The following is an 18,656-nucleotide window of genomic DNA, read 5'->3' as shown; positions in this document are numbered from 1 at the left end:
ACAAGCTAGCGGCACAAACACACTGCCCAGAAGCCCAGAAATTGTGCACCGCCCGGGCCGAACAGTGCGAATGCGAGGTGCTTTCCGGCAGCGCCGTAATTCCCGCCGCGGCCGCGACATCAATTCGGTCTCGCATCACGGCGCTGCTCGGCTGGCGTCACTGGTCTTTCCATTCGCGAATGTGAATCTCCATAGCGGGGAGCGCCGATAGCGAGCAGCTCCACAGCTCTCCGGCACAACCATCAGCCCGCGGGTTCCCAATCAAAACTGTTTCCCTTGTTGATGGTGTTGTTTTCTCGTTTGCTGTGGAACCAAAACTATTGATTACACATGCCAGCGTGTAGTTGGGGTTGGTTGGACCACCTTTTTTTTTTGTTTGCCTTTTGCTAGATGAAGGACCATCGAGCATCGTGCCATGTGCCATACAGACAGACACAGCGAGGCAACCGATTGATGGTCTATGCCGTTCGATTGCAAGGTCACGGTTCAACAGCGTGAAAAGAACGGGCCACATGGTGGCGATGATGGAGAGCAAGAGCGACAGAGAGAGAGAGTGAGGAAGAGAGAGAGAGAGAGACGAGCGGGACGGGCCATCGTCAGTCATCGATAGACGTTTAGAGCTTTAAAAAGCGGGCCGGGTGCGGGATGTTGATTCTCGACTTAGAGCGCCAGTGCCCAGAGCACCCTGCAAGCGCATCCAGCACAGCGCGTTTTGCTCGAGAAATGTTTGGAAGCGATAACGCACTCACTAATGGTCTCCATTCCATGGTTTCTACTACAATATTCATTCTAAAATTGGCTTGCTTCTCCTGTTTTCGAACTTGCGCGCGAAAAAAGCGCCCCAAAAATAATTGAAAAACACTGTAAATGTTTGGGCATGTTAAATTTGGCAATTATTTCAAACCAAATAAAATAGTGAACAGTATATCGAAGTGTTGCTAGGCCATTTGGAGCCATATTTGAAGCAAAATGTCCTGGCCAGCGATTTCTCCGGACTTAAATCCGATGGAGAATGTTTGGCGGATGTTAGTTTGTGATGTTTACGGGAATGGTACTCAATTTGACACCATAGATCAGGTGGAAGTAGCTAAGGGGAGTGCATGGCGATCTCCTTGCGCACTGCAACATTTTTTCATGCTCGCTGTAAGCATGCCAACACCACATTTCCAGGCAGTTAATAGTAGAGGAGGAGTTACTGATTGTAAATAAAATAACATGGATAACCTAGTGAGCTGTTTTCCATCTTAATTTCATTTTTATGTAGCATGAAGCTATCATTATGAAACCCATCAGTTTTGGTCTTTTGGCTCCCAAATCTACAATTTGGAATATGTTTTCAAAATTCAAACAGCATACGTCTTTTAACATTAGAAGGAACATAGACATTATTTTTAATTATTTTTGGGGCGCTTTATTCGAGCGCAAGATCGAAAAAAAAAAAACAGGGTGAGGCTATCATTATGAAACATAGTCCATTATTCCTATTAGCGTATAGCGCAGAGCAGCTCTTGTAGAAAGTACCCAATGTGCTTAGCCCTCTAAGGACCATATTTTGCCTACTTGGTGACCAGAACTCGCTGCTAACATCTGCACAGAACAGATGTGTTTTCCATTTCCACAAACAGATGGATAGCCTTTTCTGGGAAAAGAAGCTAGCAATAGACAGAGCTGGTACGGCCTCTCTCTCTCTCTCTCTCTCTCTCTCTCTATCTCTCTCTCTCTATCTTTCTCTGCATTCCTTGAGACACTTCCAGGAAGCCAAGCATTGCAGCATGTTTTCTAACTTCAACAATCCATTGCGAAAGCAACAGTGTTCGCTGTCCCACAACACGCTCGGTGATTCGCTCGTTCATCGCAAACAAAACGCGGGGCATCCGAGGAATTTGCTGTCATATTGTCCCCACGCCGCGACTGGTGACTCAATGGAGAGTATCCACTTTCCCGTGGCCACCGTGTAGCACGACGCACCATTCGGATATTATTGCACCCACGGACCCCGTCTTGTCTACACCGTGTCCAATATATTCTCAAACAAATCCAATCCAATTTATATTTTCTTAACGGGTGGGCCATTTTCTATTATCAGAGTGCTTTTTTTTTTAAAGAGAATCTTATACTAATTGATTAAAAAATATGTTTCGGAATTACCCCTCCTCCCACCCCTTTTTTAACGAGCTTCAATCGCTTCTAAAGTCCAACACACGTGGCGCGGACGACTTTCAGTGACATTTCCTCCCATAGTTTAGAGATCGTTGCTTCAAACTGAATAAAATTAGACAATTTTTGTTCGTTTAGGTTCAATAATTATCTAAACAAACGAGCAAAGTCCGGTTGGTTAAGATCTGGTGAACTAGGAGGTCATTCATTCTTCGCTAAAATGCTGGTCTAATTGCACCCTGCACCACTTTTGAACCAAAATTGCTCCCCCAAGAGCGCCTCCATCATGCTGGAACACATAGTTTTCGTTCCCGTATAATCTTTCTACGCTCGATTTCACCATTTTCTTCATAAGATATCTTTTTTAATATGTTGAGTAATTTTTTCCGCCTTTTTCAATACAAAATAGTGCTAATTTGCCGTGCATGCATGCATGCATGCAGTAAAAGATGGCAAAACATGGCAGAACGGCGTGCGATGCGATGCGATGCGTGATGTTGTAATCTTATCCTTTCCGTGGAACGATCCGTGAAATCTTATCACCTTCCGTCTCCACCACTCGTGCGGTCACTGGCAACCAGGCATGAGGAAATGCGGTAAAAGGTGGCAACAAAATAGAACAACGCGCGTCACCGGACACCTCCAGCTGCTCCACCATCACGGACGCACGGTTGTTTTTTTTTTTTGTTTTCCCGAACAGCCCGAAGAAAAAAAACACAAAAAAATGAGAGAAAATGAAAAAAACAGTTCACCACTTTTCCCCCAGCCGCTTACAAACTACCAGTACTCCCCCTCCCACGCTCTCTCTCTCTCTCTCTCTCTGTCTGTCTGTCTGACGCGGCACCGGAAACACGTGCATGCGGCCTCACGGTGTCAGTGTGTCAGTAGCTGGAAGTTGTGTAGCGAGCTACCACCAACCCGCTATCCCCAGCTGCAACGCTATCCTAGGGAGTGAGTCGCGGTGTCGAAGGGCACGGGGCAAGACGGGGTTCGATCAAGGCACCAGTACCAGTTTGGCTAGTCGGTTAGGTCGATGCAGATGCGGCGATGTAGCAGCAGCAGCAGCAGCAGCAGCAGCAGCAGCAGCAGCAGCAGCGCCATTGGCTGGTTACGTTTCGCTGCGTTGGTCTGCAAAGCGCGCACTTCCAGAAGTTTGTGGTTGTCCGTGTTTGTGGGTGTTTTTGTGCATCGCCGGTAGGGGCAACTGCAGTAGCAGTGCCACGTCTCGCCCTCAGTTTGTTTGCCTGGGATCCCATCCCATCTCAGTGTTTGATCCTATCAGCAGTTATCTAGCGCGTGCATAGCAACAAAACCTCCACTTCCCCTGTTTTTGGAAGGTACCCTGGGAGTTGCGTCAGCTGTGCCGCTGACGTCGGCCAGCGAAAGATCGCGATTAGGGGGCCATCATAAATAGAAGGGCAGACAGGGCTCGTAATCATGTACTGCCGAGGTAGGGCGAGTGAGACACAGCTGAGCCGGGATGCTAAAGCGCTAAAAAGCGGCCAACTAATCGTTCTCGATTCTCTTCTTCTTCTTCTTCTTCTTCTTCTTCTTCTTCCAACAGTGCAGCAGTACGACACCGATCATCGGATCAGGCCGGTGGATCAGCAGGAAGAAGCCGAGGAGGAAGAGGACGATGAGGTGCTGGGTGAGGTGAGTGAGTTCCTGGACGTGATCGAGGTACCAGCGCAGCAGCAGCAGCAGCAGCAGCAGCAGCACCGGACAGCACTGCCATCAACCCAACACCACCGCACACTGTTATCACCGGATGGTGGCGACGAGGCTGCCGGTTACTACTACTCATACGGCTACGGCGCTGCCCACTATCACTACAAACCCAACCACTACCTCCATCAACAACTGCAGCAGCACAACAGCGACTACTACTACTGCGTGAATCGATCACAGCAGCAGCAGCAGCAGCAGCAGCAGCAACCGCTCTACCTTCAAAACTATAGCCAGCCATCAGACAACGCAGACGACGAGATGGATGAGCGGGAAAGCATCTACCTGGATGCGGTCTCGGTTAGCTCGAACCGGCCACAGCAGCAACAGCAGGAGCAGGAGCAGCAGCAGCAGCCGGGCCGCAACTCACTCTACCTGTCGCGCCAAACCGTGTACCATTCGGCCGAGGATGTCCGGTTCGGTTCGGTCGACTCGGGCGGTGACTCGGGCCGGACCCTCACCGGGAGCGCCACCGGTGACAGCCTGCGCACCACCACCGATGCGCTCCTGCAGGACTCCCGTGCCAACGGTGGCCTCGCGAACCAACCGTACGTGGCGCGGCCCCCGAAACCACCGAGCGCGGCCAAAGCCTTCATCGGCGGTATCCTGAAGCCGGTGCTGAGCACCGAGTACAACGAAAAGGTGCCTAGCACTACTAGCTACACTCCTTTCTTCCGTGCCAACCGACCGCACGCCAGTCACAGCAACCACGATCATGCCAACCACTTTCCCACTACCGGGGGTAGTAGTGTTAGTGGTAGGGGGAGTAATAATCGTGCTGCTGTTACTACTACTACTACTACCACTACCACTACCACTACCACTACTCCTAGTACCGATACGCTAATCGTTAGCTATGCGATGTGGAAGTTCAGGGTAATGCCGTTCATTTGTGCCCGTTCCGATCGCTACTTCAGAACCCGCTGCGTCCCGACTCGAGCCTAGCAGGCGGCGGCGTCACTAACTTTCTTTTCCCCCTCTACTCCCCCCGCACGCTACTAAACTACTGTGCCAACACTAACACGCGAGGGTTGCAGCAAAGGGGAAGCAGTACCAGAGTGCGGACGAATCCTTTCGATTCTTTTTTTTTTTTTTTGTGATTGAGTTTTACATACAAGGGTGGCACGCCATCAGGTGGTCCCGTATTAGAAAGTGGTATAGCTGTGTCCCTTTTTCAGCCGATTTTGGCAAATGAACAAGTTTGATTGAGGTTATTGTGCCTTACTCAACGCATGATTTTGATCAAATCGACCGCCTTCATTTGATATACAAAAAAAGCGGCCCCTTTTCCGGGCATTTTGTATTGTATTTGACAACATTCAGGGAGTTCCACTCTGCTATTTGCTGTAAGCTGTTTCTTAGCCTTCGATTTATTGGCATTAAACCTTACTTTTGATGCCAGACCCACAGAAAAAAGTCTGGCGCCGTCATATGCGGCGAAGCATTCATACTACTGTGTCGAAAAAATAAGAGGACATTCGATTGATTTTTAATGTTCGTGCTTTATTCCTTCAAACCATTTTCATTCCCTTTAAAGTAATAGCGAGAAGTGACCTGCTGCTAAATCAAACGAAAATGGTGGTTCTGGAATGGTAGGAGTAGAGTTTTTGGCGAAAAAGTCACGAAAATCCAACACCAGTTGCAGGTACCAACGAGGTACCAGTCGATTTCTGACGCGTTTGAGTCTCAATCCATTTTTTGAAATTAAAATTTTAAAGTATAATTAGCACATTATCTGAATATGTTAATATTGTCAGCAAGGTCCGTAGTTGTTAATCGACGGTTTTGCAACACAATATTGTTGATTTGTGAAGCGTGAGCCCTGTCAATTGACGAGGATGGTCACCTAGGACGTTCTTCGCCTTTAACCCGTTCCTGACCTTCCTGGAACTCGGTTTTACCGCACGTTAACATTTTTATTTAACTTTGCGGAGCTACCAAAGCCTTCTGTGCAACATTCTTTTCGTGTCCGCAATTCAAATTTCATGAATGTTCTGTTTAAAAAAAAAAAAAGCACAAATAGTAGCTAACAAAAAAAAATCATATCTCTAAAACTAATCATTATGCTGACGTAAAACATGCAATGGCTATCAATCACTGTGCTGACAATCTACTAAAAATACGAAATTAACGTTATATTCCATTTCGCGAGCCTTTTCAATCCCGTGTCATCTTACTTTTTGGACACAGTAGTACACCATCCTTTTGCACGATCGCAGTTTCCGCTATTGACTGATTATTTGCAACGTAAAGTGCGACAATTTCAGTCCGCTCATTTAACGTAAAGTGCTATGATACTAAAATGGCATAGACTGACGCTTCAGAAACTGTTCTATTTGTCAAAATCGACTGGAAAATGACAGAGTTATTCAACGTTTCAAATAAGGCACACCCTGTATTGTATTGGAAGCTATTCACGTTGCAGAATGTGCGCGCGATCAAATAGCAAACGATTTCCGGGCGGATGTGAAGATGTCCACGTTTCCGTTTAGCGGTTCGTCGGTACCACAAGTTTGGCCGCACCTGTTTGTTTTTTTCTGTTGCTTTTTGGATTGCGATCCCTGTATCCCACAAAAAAAAAAAAAAACACACACATCGTTGTCTCGTGGCGCGTGCGCTCGGCCTGTGTGCTGTAAGCACACCTTAACTCGTCATCAAGGGCAGACGGCTGCTGCTGGGATTAGCATCTTCGCGATTAGCAACCAGCTGACGAGGCGCTGACGACAACAATAGCGCACACAAAAACACGGCCTGTCAATTGGGAGAGCATAGAGCGGAATTCGGGGAATGGTCTAATTTTCACAACAATCACCCGAACGGAACCGAACCTGGGATGGTGCGGCCATATATCTTTACGAGGCCTTGGTCGAAGGCGAGATGGCTCAGGGTCAAGACTCCCGCATTCTCACGCTCAATCCGGGAGCATCGCGTGCCGGGCAATCTCAGAGAATCAGCATCCCTGGACGGAATATGTGGCGTTTATTTTTAGAGAGCCCCCCTCCTCCCCCCCCCCCCCCCCAGAGCGGCGCAGCAGTAGCGGAGAGAGAGTGAGAGAGAGAGAGAGAGAGCGAGAGAGAGGCGCAAAATGATTTTGCAAAGACCAGTGAACCAACGGTTGCCAGTTCCTTGGGTACGGTTCCGTACGCAGCACGTCCGACTGTAGGGACCGAGGAGTTTGTTCGTCCGTACGGCGGTACGGACAGGCGCCAGCACCGGGGGCCCACCCTGGCCGGAATCGCTGTGTGTGTCCGCCAGAGCTTAGTGCAACTGGTGTGTATGTGTGTGTGTCTGGGTGTGCTAGAGAGATAGAGAGAGAGAGCTAGAGCTAGAGAGGAAGAGCGAGTGTTAGAGAAAGGATCCTTGAGATTTGGATCCTTTTTTTTTTGTTTTTTTCATCCCGGCCATCATCGTCGCGTGTCGCGTGTTCGGTGGCATCGATCTCTCGCGTGCGTCCGCGTTTCCCGGTCCCGGTGAGCTATGGTGGTGCAGGACGATCCGTCCGTCCTTGTGTCGCCGGAGCTGGTAACGGAGACGGCGGCGGCGACGAGGAACGAGCAACAGCAACAGCGCGGCAACAGTGAGCCAGAACCACGAATGCAGGAGCTGCAGCAGACCGATCCGCCGATCGGCCCGTCCGCGACCGTGACCGCGATCTCGACCGTGACGGTGGTGACCGCCACCACCACCACCACCACCACCACCACCACGCCGACGATTTCAACGGTAGTAATGGCGTCCAAATGTCAAGTGAGGGTGATACTGGATTATCTGGCGCAAGCATGCGATTGGGAGCGAGAGCGAGAGAGAGCGAGAGAGAGAGAGAGAGTGTGAGAGAGTGAGGATTCAGTATAGGGAGAGAAATGTGCTGATAAGAGATAGTGCCAGCTGCGAGAGTTGCCTTGAAGGATGCCCTTAAACGCTACTGCTGCTGCTGCTGCTGCTAACACCACACCAGAGCCTAGTACATACAGTATGCTAAAAAAATGTTTATCCACCCGTTGCAAACAATTTACATTTTGAGTGATTGTTCAGCGAAACCCTCAGCCTAAAAATGCGTATCACATACCAATAGTTTTGTTTTTTATTCCTCTTTACTATGTTACTATTTTACTATGTTTACTATTTTTTAAATTTTCCAAAAATACCTTCTAGAATCAAAGATATTACCTAAAAACAGTGGAACACTCGCATGCATTTTACTGTATGGTGTTATACAGTTTTTACTCCAAAATAATCAAACAACCATTTTTCCTCTCAATTTCAAAGATGGATTTTAGTTCTTTACACCCAAAAACATCTTTGCAGGCCCATTGGAGGGTTTTATCGCCACAAATAATGGAGTTATGGACCTAAGAGGCACCTAATAAGCTAATAGTCGTTCAGAGAAAACTAGAGCAACACTTGATCGGGAGTCGGCCATCATTTCTCTTGCTATTGACTAAATAACAAACGTTGTCTGGTCTCATTATAGTAAAATAAAGTAATTAAACTCATTTGAACTTGAAGATGATTGAAAATCGAGAATTGAAGGCTCAGCTGCTTAACATTGAGATAGAGCCTTTTTTTTTTTTAATGAATCAGTTTTCAAGTAACTTAAGTCCATAACTCCATCATTTGTGGCGATAAAACCCTCCAATGGGCCTGCAAAGATGTTTTTGGGAGTAAAGAACAAAAATCGCTCTTTGAAATGGAGAGGAAAAATGGTTGTTTGATTATTTTGGAGTAAAAACTGTATAACACCATACAGTAAAATGCATGCGAGTGTTCCACTGTTTTCAGGTAATATCTTTGTTTCTAGGAGGTATTTTCCAGAATTGTAAAAAGCATAGTAAAGAAGAATAAAAAAGCAAAACTATTGATATATGGTACGCATTTTAAAGGCTGAGGGGTTTCCATGAAAAATTAGTCCAAATGTAAATTGCTTGCAAGGGGTAGATAAACGTTTTTCTTGCCAATTGTAGCCCTGTAGTGTCCTTCCCAACAATCAAACCCACATAGGAAGCTCACCATACACCTTCCCCTTTCAACCCCGCCCGCCCGATCAAACTCGATCAAAAAAAAAAAAAAAAGAAAAAAAGCGTACTGGTGCCGCTACTGATAACACGATCGTCGATCGTCGCGCGATCGAACAACCTTCGCTCGCTTGCTGGGGATGCGGGTCTCGCGATGAGTACTCGTCGAGCGCTAGTGGGGGATGGGATCCTAATTGCTAGTGCCAATGATAATGCCTCACCTCCTCTCTCTCTCTCTCTCTCTCTCTCTCTCTCTCTCTCTCGAGTGGCATCGTGGTCTTCATGGTTTTTTTTTGCATTTCTACGTGCACCCGCTCCTTACCTGCTTGTGCCTTGTGTGCTGAATAATGCTGATGCTGCTGGTGCTGATGCATCCAATCGCAACACGAGGTGGTGGTGGTGGGGGTGGGGACGAGTGCATGTTAGATAGAGGCCCACCGGTGCCGGTATTCTAATGTTTCTCCTCGCACTTTTGCGTGGTTGTGGTGTACAGCAGCAGCAGCAGCAGCAGCAGCAGCAGCAGCGTAGTCGTAACAGCGAGCCATAGCGAGCAAGAGAAACGTCGCTTTTGCTCTGAATTGGTCATCGTCCCAACAAATCCGTCCGTCGCGCCGGCGGACCGGAACCGGAATGTGTCGGATCTGCCGACGGCTGCACAAGGACTGCGGTGGGGTGAGGCATGGCCACCGATTCTCGGTTGGTTTTGCGATGGAGCTGTCAGCTTCGCGTATTTTTAGCCCCACGCCATCGTCTCGTGTGTGTGTGTGTGTGTGTGTGTTTGGTTTCTGGTGTTGTTGTTGTTGTGATTGTTGTTGCGTTGCGTTTCCGTGTTAAACTCGCCGCACGACGCGCGCGCGCGCGGCCTACGATGTCGTTGACGATCACCTCGGTGGCGACTGGTCTGGGGGTGTTTATTTCTGCGCACCGCAGGGGGGGGGGGGGGGTGCCGGGAGCTCTCGGCTGCCCAAAACCTCAAACTCAAGGTTCAGATCTCCTGCCGTCGCTGGCATCCCTTTTTTTTTTTTGGAGTAGTTCCGCAACTGCAACCGCTGAACCGTTCCCTGCTCCCTAACTAACCACCCCGGCTGTTCTGTTCTGCTGAGTTGAGTGCGTGTTTTCGTTTGCTAATCTTGTAGGTGTACCAGATGTAGGAGCTTAAAATGAGCGTTGTTTTGTCGAAAACAAAACGTTTTTTTTTTTTATACAACAGTAAGCCTAAACATAAAGATTATTCTAAGTAGTTTTCCTTGCTAGCTGCTCATTTTTCCCTTTTTCTTTTGGGCAATTTGTGGTTACCACGCCACAAGAATTCTTCATTTAGCGACACAAACCATCCCGTCATGTCACTTTCTTCGATATCTTCACACAAATCGAAGTGCTGCTCGGCCCAGCGCGTGACCGATCGTGGTCGAAAAGTGTGGTGATATTTGGAACGGCCCGGGGTCCAGTTAATTAGGGGGGTGAGCTAGAACCGATCAGTTGATTGAATTAAAATTATTTTGCGCTATTTTTTACGAGTGCGATGGGGCGTTGTCGTGCTGGAATATCAACCTCTCATGTCTTTGATAATAATTCGGCCTTATTTCACGCAAAGCACGATGCATTTTGATTATTGGCTGGTGCCTTAACAGTTTCACGAGGCTACAACAAGCTCATAACAGACGACACCCCTTCTGACCCCTACCCAAACGCACAGCGCATTATCTTGCGTTCAAAGCGATTGTGGTCTTGCGGGAGAAGTTGATGGTTGGCCGTGAGCTATTAATGATTTTATTTGCATTTTAGAGTATCAAAAATATACTTTTCATTTCACTTTCCACCGCCAGTCACCACAAGAAGCCGGAACGACTTTCTGTTTTGCCTAGCAAGCAACAATCCGCAAGTGTTTTGGCTTCACTCATCCATCTGCATATCATTCAATGCATGGTGCACCCATTTACCAACTGTTTGAACCTTTCCATGGCACGTAAACGAATGGAAATGGTTGGTTAACTTCCTGGGCAACTATTTTCTTACGATTGCGTATAATTCTCATCGCAAAGAACCTGCAATTCATGGTCCTAAACTTTTTTGCGTCGATCTTCACGCTTCTTGTAACTCATGTCAAAACCTGGTCATCTTTGCGAGTGGTTTCCTATACCACATTGGCACCAGAGGCCCCCCTACAAGCATTGTATGTGATTTGATTGCTGATGTTTTCCAAATTAACGGACAACAATGGCGCTCCCCGCGAAAGCCTTTTTTTTTCAGACACAAAACTAGACTCACGAAAAAATATATGTTTTAGCGTAGTGCCACTTATGTTGTGCACTGATTTATGTTAACAGGTGTTGAATAAACACAAAAAAGCAGTATGGCATGTCGATGAAAGGTCTCAAGCTTTGGTCTGTGCGAGCCCATCGAGAAGCAAACGCTCATTTAAAGCTCCTATACCGCTGGTAACCTCGTGGCAACTGGCTGGCTGGTGTGGCCTGCGGTGTCTGGTTTGATGTTTGGCTTGACTAACTGCAGGGTCCCCCCCTCCCCCCGCCCTTTTTCCCCGGCTTACGTGAAACGAAGCAACCCGCCCGGCTACGTGAAACTAACTAATTCTCTTCATATTCGATTGCTGTGTCTGCACCCGGGCACTGCACGCAGACATGGAAGTACTTCCAGGATCAGAAGCGCGTCGTCGACTTTGTGCTGGCGTACAATGGCGAGGAGGAGGAGGAGGAGAACTCGATCGCGCACGCCAAGCGCATGGTGTACCAGCGGAACCTCGAGCGGGAGGGCCTACAGATTGAGACGGAGTGCTGCCAGCGGATACACTTCGTGAAGATCCACGTCCCGGCGCAGGTACTGTCGCACTACTGCGAGATCATGAAGATGCAGATGCCGATGAAGAAGCTGGCGAACCAGGACAAGATCATAATGCGCGACTTTAGCATCCAGAGCACGCTGGTGAAGCTGTTCCGCCGGCCGATGTTCAACTTTGTCATCATCGACCGGAGTATCTTTGCGCCACCCGAGTACCGGTTGCTGTACGAGTATTCGCGCGATAAACCGTACCTGTTCAACGACGGGGAGCCGAACTTTTTCACGCCCAGCCTCCGGATTGCGGTGGCGAACTTTATCCTGGAGCGGGCGTACTTCAGCAACAACCTGGACGACAAGAAGGACATCGGGATACGGCGGTTGGTGGAGGATCAGGTGTACCTGGACGCGTACCCGCTGCACGACGGTTGCACCGACGTAAAGTCGAGCTGCCAGCGGGCCCTGCTGCTGCAGGAGTGGGCCTCGATCCGGAAGTGGATCAAGCATCAGCCGCTCGATCACATCAAGGAGTACTTTGGGGTGAAGATTGCCATGTACTTCGCGTGGCTCGGCTTCTACACGCACATGCTGATACCGGCGTCGGTCGTCGGGTTGATCTGTTTCCTGTACGGGCTGCTCACGTACCGGGACAATCGGATTAGCCGGGAGATTTGCAGCGACAACAACACGATCATGTGCCCGCAGTGTGACGAACACTGTGACTACTGGTATCTGAACAGCACCTGTACCATCTCGAAGCTGGCGCACATTTTCGACAACGAGATGACGATCTTCTTCTCCATCTTCATGTCGATCTGGGGTGAGTAGCGCGCACCGCACCGGCACATTCCAAGACATTCGTTTGGGCGAAGTGCAGGGAAAAACAACAATATTTCGTATCGTTTTCGAACAGATGCAATTTTGCTGTGTGTGAAGCTGAATAGTAGGAGCTAATCTAGATTATTTTAAGCTACAGACATGCCCATTTTGATAAGACATTGATTTTTTTTTTAAATATTTCTTTTAAAGTAAGGGGTTAGAGCTAAGTGACTTACGGAAGTAAACCGACAAATAATCACACATTCTGTAAGGTTTACTGCTACTCTAATCGTTTCGCTGGTTGAAATATTCACCAATATGACAATTATTTCTTTTGAAAACTATCAAGTGCTGAAGTTATACCTCCATCAAGGGTGGCTTCGGTATTTAATTTTGTTTTGTGACACATATTTTTAACATTTTTCCCTGAATGCTGACCCTTTCAAGAACATTGTGTAAATTTTTTGGATCAATCGAAGCATAATTGACCAAGTTACAGATTTGAAGTTGAAAATCCGCGTTTCATACAAGGCATCATGCAGCTCGCTACTTTGAAGAGCGTTTCCCGAAAACCAACGTTTCCGTCGTACCGTAGAAACTGCTGAACCGATCGATTTGCAATTTTTAACACATAATCTGTACACTCTGTGCCAGGTAGTCCTGTTGAGATTTCATAAAAATTGTTGATACTTTTTTTTAAACAAACCTTTAAAAATCGTGCTTTTAGACAAAATCGCAAAAAGGATCACTTTTTCAACTTCAACTAAAAATCTGCCAAAAATCGAAAAATTGGAATATCAACATAAACTTGACGGGGCTACCTGGGTTAACATATAATCTTTCAAACGAGTATCGATATGTACTTTTCTGATGACCCATCACGCAGCTACGATGGGCACCGGAAAAAGTATCTTTTCGCAGACGCACCTTCTGAAATTGGCTGCCATGGGTGAAGGTTTTATTAAATCTTCCCAAAAAGGGCATTAAATACTCTTGACAAGTTGTAGTTTAATATGGCGTACACTTCAAAACATTAGATTGAATGGTTACGCCACAAAAACTCGACAAAAATGATCCTTTTTCTGGCCAGAAATTACCGAAGCGCCCCTTAAGTTAAACCCCAATGGTAATCGTCGTTTTAATTCATCTAATTGAAACTAACGATGTGCAAGACCTTCTATTTCAGTACAGATAACAAATGAACGCATTTTCAACTACCAACAAACAACAAAGAACGATAAACTATACCGTTGATATTAATCCAAAATGGAAAACCGATGGCTAGTTTGAGGAAAAAATCGCAAAAAAAACTTCGACGAAAAAACAAATGTCTACCATCGTAAGGTCCTCGTGCCACGTAATACTGATTGTGCCCTGTTTCCCCCCCCCCCCCCCCCCCCACCCCCCTCTTGCAGCAACCCTCTACCTGGAGATGTGGAAGCGCTACTCGTCCAAGATTCAGCACCGCTGGGGCATTACCGAGTACTGCTCGCTGGCGGAACCACCCCGACCGCAGTATCTAGCCCGACTGAAGAACATCAAAAAGACAATGTTCAACATTGCGACCGGTGCCCAGGAACCGTCACCACCGTTCTGGACGAAAAAGTTCCCCAGCTTTCTCTACAGCTACTCTGTGATCTTCCTATTTGTAAGTCCGTCCGTCCGTGCGGCCCCTGGCTGGAGCGCCAGCACACTAACTAAAACCCGGCTGGTTTTTTTCTACAGATTTTACTGACCATCGCGGCCGTGTTCGGCATCGTCGTGTACCGGATGTCGCTGATGACCTCGCGTAACATCTACGGTGACCATGGGTCAGTGTCGGGGAAGCTGATCATCTTTCCCGCCACCACCGCCGTCATCAATCTGCTCGTCTCGACCATCCTCACCTACGCGTACCATTACGTGGCGGTGTACATGACGAACGTCGAGTACCGGCGCACGCAAACCGAGTACAACGAAAGTTTGAACCTGAAGATCTACCTGTTTGAGTTCGTCAACTACTACAGCTCGATCTTCTACATTGCGTTCGTGAAGGGCAAGTTCCCGGGCTACCCGGCCAAGTACAACCGGATACTGCACCTGCGGCAGGAAGAGTGTAGCCCGGGCGGTTGCCTGATGGAGCTGTGCATCCAGCTCGCCATCATCATGGTGGGCAAGCAGGCGATCGGTGCGGTCACGGAGATCGTTATCCCGTGGGCGATCCAGAAGTTTAAGGAGTTCCGGAGCGTGCTCGGTATCGAGGCGGAGGGTGGGGACAATGATGAGCGGTTGATTTGCTGCAACCAGTGGACGAAGGACTTTAACCTGATCAACTGGAACGATCGGAGCCTGTTCAATGAGTACTTAAAGATGGGTAAGGGACCTGGGGGTGCGGTTTCCCTTCTTGTTTTGCGTGTGTGTGTGTGTGTTTATCTGTCGCTTTGTTTTCTGTTTCTTTTTCTTCTTCTTCTTCTTCTTTTTCTTCTTTTTCTTCTTCCCTCCTCTTGTTTTTCGTGTCGTTTATCTGTCGCTTTGTTTTCTGTTTTTTCTTTTTCTTCTTCTTCTTCTCCTTCTTCTTCTTCTTCTTCTTTTTCTTCTTCCCTCCTCTTGTTTTTCGTGTCGTTTATCTGTCGCTTTGTTTTCTGTTTTTTCTTTTTCTTCTTTTTCTTCTTCTTCTTCTTCTTCTTCTTCTACTTCTACTTCTACTTCTTCTTTATTTTGCTTGCAGTTATTCAGTACGGGTTCATCACGATCTTTGTGGTCGCCTTTCCACTGGGCCCATTCTTCGCCCTCCTCAACAACGTGGTGGAGACGCGGCTGGACGCGAAAAAGTTCCTCCTTTACTACAAACGTGCGGTACCGCAGCGTGTGCGTGATCTGGGCATCTGGTACAACATCATGCACGTCGTCGGGAAGGTGGCCGTCATTTCTAGTGTGAGTTTCTAGTGTGTCAGGCGCCACACTCTCCGCCACCTGAGTCACTGAGCTGACGTTCCCTTTCTCTCTCTCTCTCTCTCTCTCTCTCTCTCTCTCTCTCTCTCTCTCGCTCCGCTCCGCTCCGCAGGCCTTTATCATTGCCTTTTCCTCCAACTTTATACCTCGGCTGATGTACATGCACGTGGTAAACCCGGACCACACGGACGAAGGGTTCGTCAACCATACGCTCGCCTACTTCAACGTGGCCGACTTCGAGGAACACGTTGCCCCGCTGAGCAGTGCCTACACGAACGTCACCACCTGCCGGTACTCGGAGTACCGGAATCCGCCCGATCACGAGAGCCCGTACAAGCGGCCCGCCATCTACTGGCACATACTCGCGATCCGGCTGACGTTCGTCGTCATCTACCAGAATCTGGTCAGCTTCGTGCAGATTGTGGTGGCGTGGGCGATCCCGGACGTTCCCGGTCGGCTGCAGGATCAGATCAAGCGCGAGCAGTACCTGACGAACGAGTACATTATCGAGCAGGAGAAGCTAAAGATGCAGCGTAGTGCTGCCGGTGGTGGTGGTGGTGGTGGTGGTAGCGAGGTGACCGCACCACCGTACCCCCAGAACGGTTACCTCCCGTCGGAGGAGGACAGTAGTTTGCCGCCCGAGGAGAAACTAAACCACCAACGGGAACGGGAACGGGGACGGGGTGGACACGAGACGGACGATGGGTACCTGCACCAGCCGCTCGAGGATGATTTCGATTCGTTCCAGGAGTGTGGCATCGTGACATCGCGCGTATAGCGCGATTCTGGCTCGCGAAAAACCGAAACTTCCCAATCGATACTCCCGATCGATTATCCCTCGCCCCCCCCCCCCCCCCCCACCCTCCAATCTGGGGCGAAGGGAGGGTCCGTCGGAGTCGGGCCACTTCGCTGGCGAAGGCGACCTGGATGAGGGCGGTGACCGGTAAACCTGCTCCTCCTTCCTTTTTGTTTTGTTTTTATTTTTTTTTGGTGGGTTATGGGTTTCGGTCATCATCTACATTTTTTTCTATTAACCGTTGGCGTATTAGTGGCGCTTTTAGGCGCGATATGCCTTACTGACAAACTCGAATCAATACCCTATTCAATCTCTCTCTCTCCCTCTCTCTCCTCTCTCTGTGTGTCCTTCGAACAACGACAGTAATTTGTTGGAGAATGCCTGAGCTCCATCGTCCTCCAAGGTCCGCGGTTCCGGACCTTCCCGGGGAAGAAAGGGTAGATAGGAAAATGGTGGTCTGGTTGGCGGGCCTCGACCGAGCAGACAGTGCAATGCGATTGCGAAATGGATTGGCAAAGGGACAGGGAAGGCTCGGGATAGTGGGCCTCGGGCGGTCTTTAAAAGATCCCGGTGAAGTCATCTCGAACAAAATGTGTTTTTTTTTATTTGTTTAGCAAAATAAAGAGAAAGTATGACAGGCTAGCCTTTTGCACCGTTTCCCACTCTGCTTTCGCTAGGGACCGTCAACACAACAATAAAACAAAAGAAAAATTCCACATGGGACACGGTCCCATGTTATCCCTTTTAAGAAACTTGGATTTTGGCTGATTTTTCAGGGAAACTCTCAGCCTAGAAGTGTGTATTACATATCAATGGTTTTGTTGTTTATTCTTCTTTACTGTGCTCTTTACATTCTCTTCAAATATCTCCTAGAACCAAAGATATAACACAAACAGTCGGCCAAGGTACGAAAAGCACGCAAAGAAACCTTTATCCACCGCCTTGAATGCATTTTTTTGATTTTCACTGATTTTCCAGGGAAACTCTCAGCCTAGAAGTGTGTATAACATATCAATGGTTTTGTTTTTTATTCTTCTTTACTGTGCTCTTTACATTTTCTTAAAATATCTCCTAGAACCAAAGATATAACAAAAACAGTCGGCCAAGGTACGAAGAGCACGCAAAGAAACCTGTATCCACCGCCTTGAATGCATTTTTTTGATTTTCACTGATTTTCCAGGGAAACTCTCAGCCTAGAAGTGTGTATAACATATCAATGGTTTTGTTTTTTATTCTTCTTTACTGTGCTCTTTACATTTTCTTAAAATATCTCCTAGAACCAAAGATATAACAAAAACAGTCGGCCAAGGTACGAAAAGCACGCAAAGAAACCTTTATCCACCGCCTTGAATGCAGTATTTTGATTTTCACTGATTTTCCAGGGAAACTCTCAGCCTAGAAGTGTGTATTACATATCAATGGTTTTGTTTCTTATTCTTCTTTACTGTGCTTTTTACATTTTCTTAAAATATCTCCTAGAACCAAAGATATAACAAAAACAGTCGGCCAAGGTACGAAGAGCACGCAAAGAAACCTTTATCCACCGCCTTGAATGCATTTTTTTTATTTTCACTGATTTTCCAGGGAAACTCCCAGCCTAGAAGTGTGTATTACATATCAATGGTTTTGTTTTTTATTCTTCTTTACTGTGCTTTTTACATTTTCTTAAAATATCTCCTAGAACCAAAGATATAACAAAAACAGTCGGCCAAGGTACGAAGAGCACGCAAAGAAACCTGTATCCACCGCCTTGAATGCATTTTTTTGATTTTCACTGATTTTCCAGGGAAACTCTCAGCCTAGAAGTGTGTATAACATATCAATGGTTTTGTTTTTTATTCTTCTTTACTGTGCTCTTTACATTTTCTTAAAATATCTCCTAGAACCAAAGATATAACAAAAACAGTCGGCCAAGGTACGAAGAGCACGCAAAGAAACCTGTATCCACCGCCTTGAATGCATTTTTTTGATTTTCACTGATTTTCCAGGGAAACTCTCAGCCTAGAAGTGTGTATTACATATCAATGGTTTTGTTTTTTATTCTTCTTTACTGTGCTTTTTACATTTTCTTAAAATATCTCCTAGAACCAAAGATATAACAAAAACAGTCGGCCAAGGTACGAAGAGCACGCAAAGAAACCTTTATCCACCGCCTTGAATGCATTTTTTTGATTTTCACTGATTTTCCAGGGAAACTCTCAGCCTAGAAGTGTGTATTACATATCAATGGTTTTGTTTCTTATTCTTCTTTACTGTGCTTTTTACATTTTCTTAAAATATCTCCTAGAACCAAAGATATAACAAAAACAGTCGGCCAAGGTACGAAGAGCACGCAAAGAAACCTTTATCCACCGCCTTGAATGCATTTTTTTGATTTTCACTGATTTTCCAGGGAAACTCTCAGCCTAGAAGTGTGTATTACA

General features: G+C 47.2%; 1 protein-coding gene across 4 annotated transcripts; it reads left to right on the top strand.

Moving 5' to 3' along the window:
- Positions 1-3,326: 3,326 nt before the first annotated feature.
- Positions 3,327-16,875, top strand: LOC126571122 (anoctamin-5-like). 4 transcript variants are annotated; one of them, XM_050229518.1, is made up of 7 exons: positions 3,327-3,607; positions 3,722-4,524; positions 11,532-12,507; positions 13,922-14,154; positions 14,232-14,859; positions 15,214-15,419; positions 15,550-16,875. In XM_050229518.1, exons 1-7 carry the CDS (start codon positions 3,595-3,597, stop codon positions 16,213-16,215), a joined length of 3,525 nt encoding a protein of 1,174 aa, XP_050085475.1. In that variant the 5' UTR covers positions 3,327-3,594; the 3' UTR covers positions 16,216-16,875. The 4 variants fall into 4 exon arrangements, with proteins under 4 accessions (XP_050085475.1, XP_050085394.1, XP_050085635.1 ...); XM_050229437.1 differs by having other exon boundaries at positions 3,722-4,758; XM_050229678.1 differs by lacking the exons at positions 3,327-3,607; positions 3,722-4,524 and adding an exon at positions 7,179-7,605.
- The last annotated feature ends 1,781 nt before the right edge of the window (positions 16,876-18,656 follow it).

This window comes from Anopheles aquasalis, chromosome X (assembly GCF_943734665.1).
Source record: "Anopheles aquasalis chromosome X, idAnoAquaMG_Q_19, whole genome shotgun sequence".
In the NCBI taxonomy this organism is placed as follows: Eukaryota; Metazoa; Arthropoda; class Insecta; order Diptera; family Culicidae; genus Anopheles; species Anopheles aquasalis.
The sequence above is the reverse complement of the archived record's forward strand: the minus strand, read 5'-3'. Positions and strand labels throughout refer to the sequence as shown.

Coding starts and splice junctions, on each gene's coding strand:
- LOC126571122 (XM_050229437.1), top strand. Junction 14,155..14,231: donor ACTCTGTGATCTTCCTATTT/GTAAGTCCGTCC, acceptor TTTTTTCTACAG/ATTTTACTGACCATCGCGGC. Junction 14,860..15,213: donor CAATGAGTACTTAAAGATGG/GTAAGGGACCTG, acceptor TTTTGCTTGCAG/TTATTCAGTACGGGTTCATC.